General features: G+C 34.5%; 1 protein-coding gene across 1 annotated transcript in view; it reads right to left on the reverse strand.

Annotated features, from left to right (window-relative positions):
* Window positions 1–5,791: 5,791 nt before the first annotated feature.
* The window catches only part of LOC149132647 (uncharacterized), a 31,085-nt gene continuing 23,090 nt past the window's right edge, over window positions 5,792–13,786 (reverse strand). Inside the window, exon 2 of the mRNA XM_089362544.1 lies at window positions 5,792–5,932. Coding sequence (XP_089218670.1) covers window positions 5,926–5,932 — 7 coding nt within the window. The 3' untranslated portion in view covers window positions 5,792–5,925. The remainder of the gene's footprint in view (window positions 5,933–13,786) is intronic.

Genomic DNA, 13,786 nt, shown 5'->3' on the forward strand with positions numbered 1-13,786 from the left:
ACATTAAAATATTTTAATGTAAAACAAATACTAGAAATATACGTAACCAAATATCCTTGTCTACTCTAGGCACAAGGCCCGAAATTTTTGGGGAGGGGAGCCAGTCGATTAGATCGACCCCAGTACGCAACTGGTACTTAATTTATCGACCCTGAAAGGATGAAAGACAAAGTTAACCTCGGTGGAATTTCAACTCAGAACGTAAAGACAGACGAAATACCGCTAAGCATTTCACCCGGCGTGCTAACGTTTCTTATTTCTTTACTGCCCACAAGGGGCTACACACAGAGGAGACAAACAAGGACAGACAAACGGATTAAGTCGATTATATCGACCCCAGTGCGTAACTAGTACTTATTCAATCGACCCCGAAAGGATGAAAGGCAAAGTCGACCTCGGCGGAATTTGAGCTCAGACCGTAGCGGTAGACGAAATACCGCTAAGCATTTCGCCTGGCGGCCTAACGTTTCTGCCCGCTTGTCGCCTTTACGTAACCAAATATCGACTAAGAAAGTGTAACATTTATAAATGTGTTTCTCGAGCATTCATGTAATTCGTCAATTTCGTTTTGTAGAATTGTCTATTCTGTAGCGCAATTAGACATCTACATGCGCGATTACCATACAGTTCATCAAATAAGCAGCTTCTTCTACCCTCTCAGTGACATGTTAAATACATGATTTGCCAATGTAATAGCATCTATAGAATATTTGTTTTCTTGCTACTTATCAGCTTTTGTTGTTCTGTAACCGATGACTGTCTGCTTGTGTGTCAATAAGTAAATTGATTTCATGTTAGTAACAATTTGGACAAACCATTTCAGAAGATTATTATCTCCTTTTCCGTACGTAGCAAATGGAAAGAAACTCTCCTCTTAGTTCAAGCAGTACACAATTTCATGATTTTCTGGGGAGGATATAGAAAGGTGAATTGTTCTCCCAGTCAGTTTAGATAGTCACTTTCTTTATATGAAGTATCTGACACATTCCAGTTTAAACACCTTTCAATTCCTATTAACACAGACTTCTATTTGACGTGCGTTTCTAAATTATGATGCATATGGTATAATAGTCTTTTATAAAATTTTAATCTGCTTTCATCTTGTTTCGTCTATATAAAGAGTACATATTGATATTCTTGTGCATCTGCTTCATTTCACTTTTTCTATTTAATGATTTTCTGTAAACATTATTTAAGTATGCATGATATTTAACATATCGTGCAGAGATACATACCTATAACATAGAAGAAATCATCGCATTTTCTACAACATATCAACTGAATTGAGCGAATCGGCAAAGGCGTTAGAGGATAAGTTAAAACGTTCTGAGTTCAAATCCCGTCGAGTTGAACTCTGTCTTTATCCTATCAATCAAGGGCACTGGATTGGTGGAATTTTTAGAGAGTTGGGCAAAATATTTAAATTTTATCGAGCACGACTTTCGAAAATCACGCAAATAATATTGATTTCAAATATTGGCACAAGGCCAGAAATTCCGGAGTAATGCATTAGTCGATTACATCGATCCCAGTGTTCAACTGGTACTTATTTTAACGACCCTGAAAACATGAATGGCAAAATCGACCTTGGTGGCATTTAAACTCAGAACGTAAAAGACAGAATGCTACTAAGCATTTTTACTAGTATGCTAACGATTCTGCCAGATCACCGCCTTAACGACGCAAATAATATTGAAAATAAAATAAATAGGTCACCGAAAAAATAATAATGTAGACGTTAGTTTCATGAAGAGATATTTTTAAAAGGAAATTATACATTGTCCTAATTATATATATATATATATATATATATATATATATATATATATATATATATATATATATATATATATATATGAGATGAAACATGTACAGTGATAGATATGTGATCATGAAATAAAATATATACTGAGGCCAAAGTTGGTTATGCGTTCATATTTAGGCGTGTTCTGTATTTTTCAATAAATAAATTTTCTTTATTTAAACGATCTTGTACAGAGATTGTTTCTTTGCATTGGTAGAATTTTTTATAATCTAATGATATATCATATTTTTTTCAATGATAGCTGACAGAAAGTAATTATAGGAACATTGCTGATGTTAGCGAAATAATAAAAGCAGGAATTAAAAATTGAACGCACTCTAAACCGAGCCACAGCACTCAAATAAACTCTATGCCTTATGGCTCTGTTTACTGAAACAACTAAAACACGGTTTGCTTTTCAGTATTGCTGCCTTTTAAGAAACTACGTTTTCCAATTCCTTAAAAAAAAATTTTACTGATATTCTCATGAAAAACTTACTTTCAAAATAATTGTACAAGAGAAAGCATATATCTTATATTAATAGCTTCTAATATTATACTTTATATCTATATATATGTATATATACACAACTATGATTTTACCCGACCTATCAACATTATAATGTTGATATATATATATATATATAATGTTGATATATATATATATATATATATACATAGGGAGAAAAAGAGAGAGAGAGAGAGAGTAACAATAAAGCGTTACGATCTACTTAGGTATGATGTTCATGAAACTAACTACTTCAGTTGTGAGATTTGGTGGGAAATTGAGATATTCACTATCAATCTATTGATTAAATTTGTTTGTATACTGCCTGGTCATCAGTTTCTGCAAGAGGTTGATAGCGATTTCGGGAGATATAGTAACAAATAGGTTAATTTAATGCAAATGCATTTTTTGTCATCTTTTTGTTAAGTTTTATATTTGTAATTTGAGGCCTTCTTTGTGGTTTCTTGTGGTTCTTTTTACAGTTTACAGTGTGTTTAATATATATTTTAAAATTTCTTTATCATTGTAGTGGTTGCTAGGTTGAAGGCTACAAACATGTGTTTTGTTTGTTTTTAATAAAGCATAAGGGAATAGCAGAGAATAAATAAGGCATTTATATGAACATTTATATGAACACGTTATGAAACGTGGCATTTATATGAACACGTTATGAAACTATGAAAAAGACTAATTGGAATTACAAAACAAATGAGTTAATAAAAAAATGAAAAACGTGACTTCTGTGGAGAAATCAAACAAACAACCTTTCGGAAACCCTTAAATACTTCGTGTCTCGCACTAGTTAAAGCTGATTGTCCTACATCCTCATTTTAGGGGTTGGGGTAAATCTATTACTTCGACTCCAGTGTTCAACTGGTACCTATTTTATCGACACAGAAATGACGAAAAGCAACGGTAGCTGAATAGAAAAAGACTTTTAAATGGGATGTTTGAGATGAAAGCTGAATTGCAGGAATACTTCGAAGAAAACACTATACCAGAACTTACTAAGAACTTCGAAAATGAAAAAGAACATTCAAGATGAGATTTACTGATGTATCTCTAGACAAGACTGGGTTTTCTGTTGGCGAAATTCGTTTATGTTTATCTAAAGTCGACCCCTTATTGTGTACCAAAGGGCAAGCACAAGGTTCTCATTAGAGAAGTAAATTTCATTATATAGATTCGATTCAATATCAGCAACAAAAATCTAAGTAGTTTGTACTTGTTTTCATTTTGCTTATAGGTGATATTTTTGTGTTAATAACCAACACAAATATGATTTAAATATTTATGTTTATATTTTATTAATACAGATAGGTTCGATTTGATTTCTTATTTAAAACGGAAGCTTTATGAGGTTTCTTAAACTGTTTTTCTTTTTTCAATAAACTTGAGAAAATTTTTGGTTGTGTTTTGCTCAAACCAGTTAACAGTTGTCTTGCGATATTTACTTGCATGAAATGAGAAGTTAAATAATTCGTAAACATATGCAACCACTCTAAGTTGGGGTTCTCTAAGGTAAAGAATTTATTTCTAGGGTTTATCAAAAGTTAAAAGTTGGGGAAACACAGAATTAGAAGATGCTATAACTGGATGTGGTCTGAACTAGAATATGGCGCAAACCAGTTTTGATTTCGAGCCCCTCCATTGCCTTTCAGGATATTATTTGTCAGTAACGCTAATACTCGTTTCAAATTTTGTCATAAGGCCAGACATTTTAGGGGTTGGGGTAAATCTATTACTTCGACTCCAGTGTTCAACTGGTACCTATTTTATCGACACAGAAATGACGAAAAGCAAAGTCAGCCCCGGTGGAATTTGAAATCAGATCGTAAAGCCGGAAGAAAAGCCGCTGATAATTTTACCCTGCCAACATAATAATTCTACCAGCTCGCTGTCTTAGTAACATTCATTCTGATTCTTCTCATTATTAGCACAAAAGATACTTTTTGACACGCTGTATTAAATATGTATTTGCATTTAACCTTATAATTTATTTTAAACCCCAAAATAAATGTTCTCCTTATTGCGTAGGACATATATTAGTAGAAGAAGCTAATTATGCAACCACATGTCAAGAAATACCTTTAAGAGAGATCGCATAAGCAAATTCTTTTACGCTTTTAGTTTAGATTCAGTGCAAGACATTATTATTTGTTAAGTTGAACACTGTATACAGTAATGCTTCGCCATATCGCGGTGCACCTATCGCGGTTTATTATTTAAGCTTACGTCGATTCCTCCGTGGTGTTGTTTTACATTTATAATAAAAATAAATATATACAAATTATAAAAATAATAAAAACAAAATATACAGTACAGTACTGTTTCTACTTCGTGCATTTTCACCTATCTCGCGGAGTTTTGCAACGTTACACCTGCGATAGTTGAGGGATTACTGTATACATACATACATACATACATACATACATATATACATGCATACGTACATGCATACACACACACACATACATACACATTTGGAGAAATGAATAAAAGAAACTGGATTGAACGACATTCTTTATTTAAAAACCATTATAATTGTTACCACTCATCTTTACACCCATAGTATACTGGTGGGACAATATAATTAGCAATTTGTGTAATCACTATCATCCATCAAATGTATAAAATGTGTTTCTTCAGGTGATTATTTTGAATAAGTCTTACGAATAAGAACTACGCATAAGTACTACGTTTGTGACGATGTGTGGAAACAATTGTGATTTGAAATAAAGTATGTCATTCAGACCATTTTCTATTAGTCATCTTATATAAACTCTACGGGTACTGTGCAATTCCTGATGTATTTCCAGTAACAAATGTGTTCCAAATATATGATGACATTCAGTAGCCAATAACTGTGGCTGAGGTTGCATAAATAGCATACATCAAGGTTATTAGCCAAATTTTATTCAACTACAAAGATACACGCCACATGCTACTGTTTTTATATGAACACCGTGTTTTCCCACAGTTTTCACGTACCAAATTAATTCAGAAGGCATTGGTTGGTACGAGGGAGTAGTAGAAGACACCTAAGAATCCGCTCCGCATGACTGAACCTTGCTGCAAAGCTATCTTTTAAAACAGACCGTATTACATATTAGGGTTGATGAACAAAGTACCAATCTTGTAGAAGAGTCGATTCTTCTGATTCTAACTGTCTAACTGTCTTTCTTTTTGTAACAATCGGCTATTGTCTAACATATAAAGAATGGTCCCGGCCAGGTTCAAATATTTCCAACTTACCTTATGAAACGAAGAGAGATTATGATGCTACCCAAAACGTGTGTGTGTGTGTGTGTGTGTGTGTGTGTGTGTGTGTGTGTGTGTGTGTGTGTGTGTGTGTGTATGCATGAGCTCGCTTTGCAACTTATGGTTTGGGGTTCAGTCCCATAGCGCGCCATCATGGCCAAGAGTTTTTTTTTATCCTATCCTCGTGTCAACCATGTTTGTCCCCCCACCAACCATTTTACAACCGATTTGTTCAGCTGTTCGGACAAAGAAACTGATACAATTAGTACCTTAGTACCAGACTTTAAAAAAGTACTGGGGATGATTTGTACCAATAAAACCTTTCAAGACGGTGCCCCAGCGTGGCCGGAGTTTAATGACTGAAACGAGAAAAAGATAAAAGATATAATGTACATGATGTACATACATGCTTATAAGTATACACACTCACAGACACACACACACACACACACACACACACACACACACACACACACACGCACACACACGCACACACACACACGCGCGCACACCAAATGGAGAAAACTGCTTTCTCCAAACAGACTATCATCAGTAGAATGAGACGAGAATATATTGAGGTAGTGTATGCATAAATAGGAAGATGCATCGCGAGAAGAGAGCTTATGGCCAATTGTAGCTTGTGTGAAATGGAATTAAATAGAAAATTTACACGGATTTTAAAAGTTATCAGTTTTTTAACGCTATAAGTTGGGAACTTTTCTGCTGCTGACACTGGTTTTGAAGTTTTCAAATTAAGTGAAAATTTTCAAATTTGGTATATTGATGTAATTCTTTACACAGAATCTCATTTTACTTTTCACTTGTTCCAAAAAAACTTTAGGAAAATGTGACGGAACAGTAAATTTTGATCATTTTTACCCAATCAGAAAACAGGATTTGGAAGTTGGCATTTTCCGCGTGATAGCTGTCTATCACGCGGAACATAACGACGAATTTTTATTAATGAAAATAAAAGCAAAACGTTACGTCGACAACAGTTAATACTTTCTTTTTGTAGCGAGAATTCAAAAACGAATGATTAATATACACCCGATGAGTTTCTTAAACAAATTACAATTTTCGTATCTCCTGCATTACATAAACTCACCATGAAACGGTGGACCCCACAACATCATTTATGCACTCGTTTTACAAAGACCTATGTGCTTTTTTCCAATTGTTACGTGTGGGTACTATCTTTCTAGTTAAACTTAACGTTGTGGTTCACTGTTCTATGTCGTAAATTACAACCATTAATTTCAGGAATGTGAAAGTAGGACATCCACTAATCATATGCATTCTCTAGTGTCTTGTAATTTCGATGTGGCACCGCATAAAGAGAAACATTTCGCGACGTACCCCTTAGAAAACTCACTGTTCAGGTAGAAAGCATCCATCCACGGTCTTGAGAAGACTGTTTCATCTAACACAATAATTTTCCCAGTACCGCCTATGTGAACTGGGTTGCAGAGCAGGTTCTTCGCACATATTTCAAGAACGTAGCTGTCGTAATCCACTGCTTTGCAGTGGGTTCATTCCCAGCTCTCAAACGACAAAAATGAAGTAGTGCAAACGTTCAGAACACAGGCACTCGTCAAAGAAAATTGATAGGTAAATAATATACAAGTGGTTGTAGTGGTTTTCAGCAGACAACAGCTGTTACTGTGGAAACATGCACCAATGTGTTTGTGACTTTCAATTGGTAAAAATTAACCAAAATTTGCAAACTTGAAACGCTAGCAACATTTTATTAATTAATTTATGTCAAAAATGAATTTCACTTGCATAATTAGTGTACAAAACTACATCAGCACACCATATTTGAAAACAATTGGAACAAAATTAAAATATAAAACTATGTTAGCAACAAAAAAGATCCATAAATTGTAGCATAACGAGATAAGCCATGTCACCGGACTGGAAAATATAAGGCCAAAATAATCACATCACTGAGGAGGCGTAGCTTGAATGATCTGATGACAGAGAAAGGAGATATGTGGCATCGTATCAACATTTCGTTCGAAGAAAAATCAAAATGAAATTGAGAGCCTTCAATGACACCAGCAATAAAATATAACACGCAGTAAGTGAAAAAGGGGGAAAATAACGAAAAAGCAGCTTTGTTATGCTGAAACATAAGCTCGATGTACTTGAGTATCTCTCATTTATAATACAAGTTAAATTCAGTTTTGTAAATCATTAGTTGCTTTGTGAAAAATACACATTATATTAAATTCTTACAGATTATAAGTCTCGACGTGGGTAATGAAATAAGATCATTCAATGATATTTAAGTAACTATAAAGCCTAAGCTATGCAAATTATTTCCTAAGTTATAAGAAGAATCAACCAGTTACAACTATATTGACAACCATATTAAATTCAGGAGCAAGAAATTCAAAACGTAGTCTTTATTCAGGTTAAACAGAATGTTTAATACGTGTAAGCATCTTTCCAAACATAGTTAAATTCTTTTCAAACACAGCTAAATTATTCTCTGTTACCCAGGATGTCTAATGCGACTGAAATATGTTCATTATTAAAGCTAACTCCCATATTGTAGTTTCTTTATTTTCCAAACTATTGATTGTATTGGAGTTATCTCCTCAGTCTGTTGTTTCTAGACGTCAAAATCTATTTTGCTAAGAACACAATAACGTTCGAAAATCGATTTAAACTCATCATATTTTTCAGTCTACAGAGAAATAGTTAAATTTGCCCTGTTTATATATCTACAGCACAGGTTACATATATCATCGCATGCCTTGACACTGTGTGGACTGGGATAGTAAATTAGGGTGTGCATGCAAGTAGTTCCAGTTTTCTGTAGCTGCTAAATTTGTTGACTATCTAAATATATTAGCTGCTTACTTCTCTGTGATTGGTCAATTGATGTAGATACCTCTGATGAGAACTCAATAAAGTCTGAAAATCAGTTAAGGTTGTTTATCATTTTTCTTTCAATCTATGGGCATAACAACTAAACTTGCCCTGTTTATGCATCTACTATATAGGTTATGTATATGTCAACTAATTGCATGTATCTCAGTTAATCGAAGTATTCCAATTCTTTAAACTGTTTTAATGGCATTGCCGTACAACTGTAATATCCAAGTTACTCTTTTACTCTTTTACTTGTTTCAGTCATTTTGACTGCGGCCATGCTGGAGCACCGCCTTTAGTCAAGCAAATCGACCTCAGGACTTATTCTTTGTAAGCCTAGTACTTATTCTATCGGTCTCTTTTGCCGAACCGCTAGATTACAGGGACGTAAACACACCAGCATCAGCTGTCAAGCGATGTTGGGACACACACACACACACACACACACACGCATATATATATATATATACAACGGGCTTCTTTCAGTTTCCGTCTACCAAATCCACTCACAAGGCTTTGGTCGGCCCGAGGCTATAGTATAAGACACATGTCCAAGGTGCCACGCAGTGGAATTGAACCCGGAACCATGTGGTTGGTAAGCAAGCTACTTACCACACAGCCACTCCTGTTTATTTTCTCTATTCCCACTTGCATTTTCAAAAATGATTTCCAGATCTAATATCTATTCTGATATCCCTCTGGAATTTATGCAGCCCTCAAAATATTTTACTAATAGCTATTTATCAACTCGAGTAGAATGGCAAAACGAGTATGTGGAGATATGGGACATAATTTAAATTAAAATTATATTGACGTGTTACAGAGATTTATAAATCAACATCGAATAACTCGGCAACAACCAGCATTGACTTTAAGACTTATTTGCCAGAGAAAGAAAAATCGAACCAGCATGATGTACATGTCATTCGCCTTTATCTTTAATATTAAAGGAAATCACTATAATTTTATTAACTTTTCTTTCAAACCTGACCAACACATTGATTATACCTGTTTCTTTGTAATGATGTATTGGAATTGGTTCATTCAATTAGACTAACACTGTAAACAATGCCGCACTTGTTTTGATTGGTGTTGACATTGTTGTTGTTTAAGACCCCTTGATCAAATGGATTTTAGCCGAGATTATCTCATCACTTTGTGTTTTCTTTTCAAACATAATTTACTTAGAACTTTGTTACTTAATGCGTTCTCTAATTCTAACAGATGCTAAGATAAACCTTCAGAGACTTTTTACTGCCATTTTCTTGCAATTCGAGTGAAAGAGAGGAAGAATTACACTGTACAACAAATTTCAGAGTCAACAAAATATCATAGTTCCCATGTACATTTTGTTATGAAATTGATTGTGCTAAATTCTAATTTCATAACAAAAATTTCCTATCACGTCACATTTTCTTGTAAATTACCGGCAATTTACACCGATTTCCACGATACCATAAATGTATTTTGCTCCCAAAGTTAAATTAAATATGCCCATTGTAATTAATTCATAAATATATAATGAATCAGCATGTTTTTTTTAGCATTATATAATGTATTAACATACATTTTAGTATTTACTTCGTTTATAAGACGTCTAAAGTGTGCCACGCTTCAGGTTCCAGCAGAAGTTAGCCAGCATAGCTGGGCTCCATTTTCCCTTATACCTGTTTTCCATTGGCACTATATCTTGATGGAACCTCTCTCCATGTTCACCACTCACATCTCCTGCATTCTCTGGGAAGGATAGATGAGAATGAAGAAAGTGTATCTTTAGTGACATATTGCATCCGAGATCTTGGTAGCACTTGATTTGGCTCTCCACAATACTCCCTCGCTGGGTAACTTGGTTGATAACCTATGACGAACAACTGATGTCGGATGCAGAAAGAGTACGGCTCTCGACTGAGTCCATGGTTAAGATCGTACCACCTTTTTCCTTCAACAAGGAAAAGAAGGCATCGTTTTTCTGCGTAGTAGCCATACTGAAAGAAACGGTATGGACGACACGAGCAAAAGGGATTGGTACAGGTCACTTCAGCTCCAGACACGGGCTGGTAAGCTATTTCAACTTCCACTTGTCAAGAAAGATCCGTCTGGAGAAAAAGTACCTGTCGAAAAGTACGTTTGGGAAAAGTTGGATGTGTGTTGTAGGGAAGTTGAGAATGAATGGGGCCGTGCTAGCATAGCCGGTCAAGGCGAAAAGAAGGAAAAAAAAACAAAGGAAAAATTTTAAAAAACGGTGGGCTAAATATAAAAAATAAGCCGGAACATTATTTTATCATTTTTAAACGTATATATTTTTATTTCATCCTTTCATCCGATTTTTTCCATTACAACCCAAACAATTTTGTAAGAATGTAAGTGTTCGTCCTTTGTAGTGTCCCCTCTATGTATACCTTCTATAGGTAAATAAGGAAATCCTGTGAACGATTTTATGCCCCCAGTCCGTGGTACCTGTCTGGAAGCGGTCGCAACATAAAATAATTTCATTGAAAAAATACGGTCATCTACGAAACGAGTGACACTCAGCGTCCGCAGCTGCCAGTCAACAGGAGTTTGGTGGGAACAGTCAATAGGAGTTTGGTGGGAACATTCGATAGGACGATGAGTTGAATTGCTGTGAGAGTCTTGCCTTTTGATAACAGTGTGTGTGTGTGTGTGTGTGTGTAAGGGGAAGAGAGAGAGAGAGAGATGTGATGTTGCTCGGGCTGGAAGCAGGTAAAATAAGTTATCACTTTGAGACATTGCAACAGAATGTACTGTCGACTGACTTCAAACGTAGTAAACAATTCCAAAGGTCTTTTTGTTGTTATCTTTTCTTGTGGGGGGGGGGGGGAGTTGACCTTTAATCAAAAGTATTCCATCCCTCATCGTCTTTTTTTTTTTTGTTCTTTTTTTGTAAATAGCCAGGATGTCATTGTCTAGTGCGTTCTTATCTTGTTTAATACGGTTAGAAATGATTTGGAAAAATTTGGCTGCTATTTTAAGCGACCACGTAGTCGCAGAGGTTTCATCGTTGGTGTGGAATAGTTTGCGCCTAGAATATAGAGAGGTGTTTCAGCTGCCAAATACTGTTTCCTTTACAACAAAATACAACGTAACTGACTCATTAGAACAATCTTCCTGGTTGATGTGAAAATAAAAAAAAAAAGCAGAGTGATATCTCTTTTAGGTACCTTTGATTACATATCATGTCGTTCCAATAATCAAAGAATATGCTTTTATAGACAAGTTATCACCTGAATGTTATAATATTCCCTCCTTCTTTTCAAAAAAAAAAAAAAAAAAAAGGAAATGATTGCAAATAGCTTCACATTATTTCGTTTTCAAAGTATTTTTTCCTAATTTCTTTTAGACTGCAATACTTTTATAAAGAGTTTTTTTTATACCATTGATTCTACTTCCATCACTTTATTTACTTTCTTAGATCATTAACTTTTTCTTATGAGATTTTTATCATTTCAAATTGTAATAGAATACTATGACTATATACTGTGCATGTAGTTACCATTCCCCAAAGAAGAAAGTTGGGAAGGTGAATTATATTACAATTAACTATTATTAACTAACTTGGTTTCAGAAATCTTCATAGTGATGTAGAGGTATATAAGGCAAGCACAAAAAGTAAAACGAATGAAAATTTAAAATAAATGGAAAATAGAGACAAAGAAGGTTGCTAGGTTTTACCTATCACTCTTCTTCGGTATATGGTAAATCAGTGGGGTACGTGGTAGGTTTAAATTAACACTCAAATAAAACGATGGCTTAGGGTTCTGAATAAAGTTAGAAATTAGTAACGTGAGCTAAAGGGTAGTTGTTTTAAGTGGAAAAAAATAGTAAAATATGAAGTAAAATAACTCAGATAAAGAACGATCTCAGGGTTTAATGTATAGTGACGACAAAAGATAGCTAAAGAAACGAGAATATAGTAATGGTTGAACTGTTGACCCATTTGAGACACACGGTGTTTAGGTATGTGTAGTGAAAAAGACCAAAGTTTTTTTTCTGTTGAGATTGAAATTAACGAGTGCATATAGAAAACAAAGGATAAAGTGCCTAAAACTAATTTATTACTATGTAAAACTATATATACTATATAGTTTTATATTATATCTATCGAAAGACGATCCCTGATAGGCTATTATATTTCAAAACGTTTGTTTCAGCAGTCTCACTTGGGCCGACCAGTCGGCCCGGGTGTCGCAAGAGAGTTAAGGGAATTTTGTGTGAAGAAAGAAAATTAAAATGTTGAACTAAATAAAAGGGTAAAATGCAGGCAGTGTGTAAGGATACCTTTTAATGGGTGTCGTATATCCATAACCAACATGTATGTGTGTGTACGTAATTATGAACTCCGACACTGACTTTATCACGCGCACGGAATATGTTTTCAAAGCTCTAAGGTACATAATGGATATTTAAAAAAAAAATCATTATACTTTCAATTTGATGCAAGCATATGTACAACGTCATCGGCTTTTCTTGCTTTACAAACTATGTAGAATAAGATTTATACGAAGATGGTGGCTTACTGTTGCTGAATAAATACAATCCATCAACAGAATCAGAAAAGACCTTCCAGGAGTAATGATTCTCCACAGAGTAGACTTTGTGTAAATCTTCATTCTAATTCCCTCCATCACGTCTTTAGAAAATTAGAAAAAAATCCGACGAGTCGTTAAACTGTATACGCCCTAAATAACCACCCCAAAGCATCGTATATATATATTTTTTTGTAGCTCCGTTAGCACATGCGTACCGTTCTTCCCGCTTGCCACTGCTCTTGCTTCTATCAAGTTACCACATGATTTAGTGATATAGGCCTATCAATCCAGAACATATATATATAGAGAGAGCTATTTAATGTACATTAAATGAACTTTAAAGAAAATTTTATTTTGTATGTTACTGCATTTGTCACTCGTTATTTTGCTCATGTTTTTCTACCCAACTTGTATATTGCTAACTTCGCTTGGATGACTCATTACTATGATATATCACAATTTCTGGTTTCAGTGAACATGTACTATATCTGTTCCATTATTTAGTTTACCGTATCTGTATCATATTTACTTAAAAATTATATAAGGATTGTGTTTAAGCAAACGTGTATGATTATTTATATTTAAAAAATTCACGTAGCATATATATATATATATATATATATATGAAATAATTGGTTTCAAATTTTGGCGTAAGGTCAGCAATTTCGACCTCAGTACTCATTTTATCGACTCTAAAACGGTTGGAAGGTAGAGTTAACCTTGGCGGAATTTGAAATCAGAACGTAAAGACGGACAAAACACCGCTCGGCGTGCTAACGATTC

This window comes from Octopus bimaculoides, chromosome 14, assembly GCF_046866305.1.
Source record: "Octopus bimaculoides isolate indiv1 chromosome 14, ASM4686630v1, whole genome shotgun sequence".
NCBI lineage: Eukaryota > Metazoa > Mollusca > Cephalopoda > Octopoda > Octopodidae > Octopus > Octopus bimaculoides.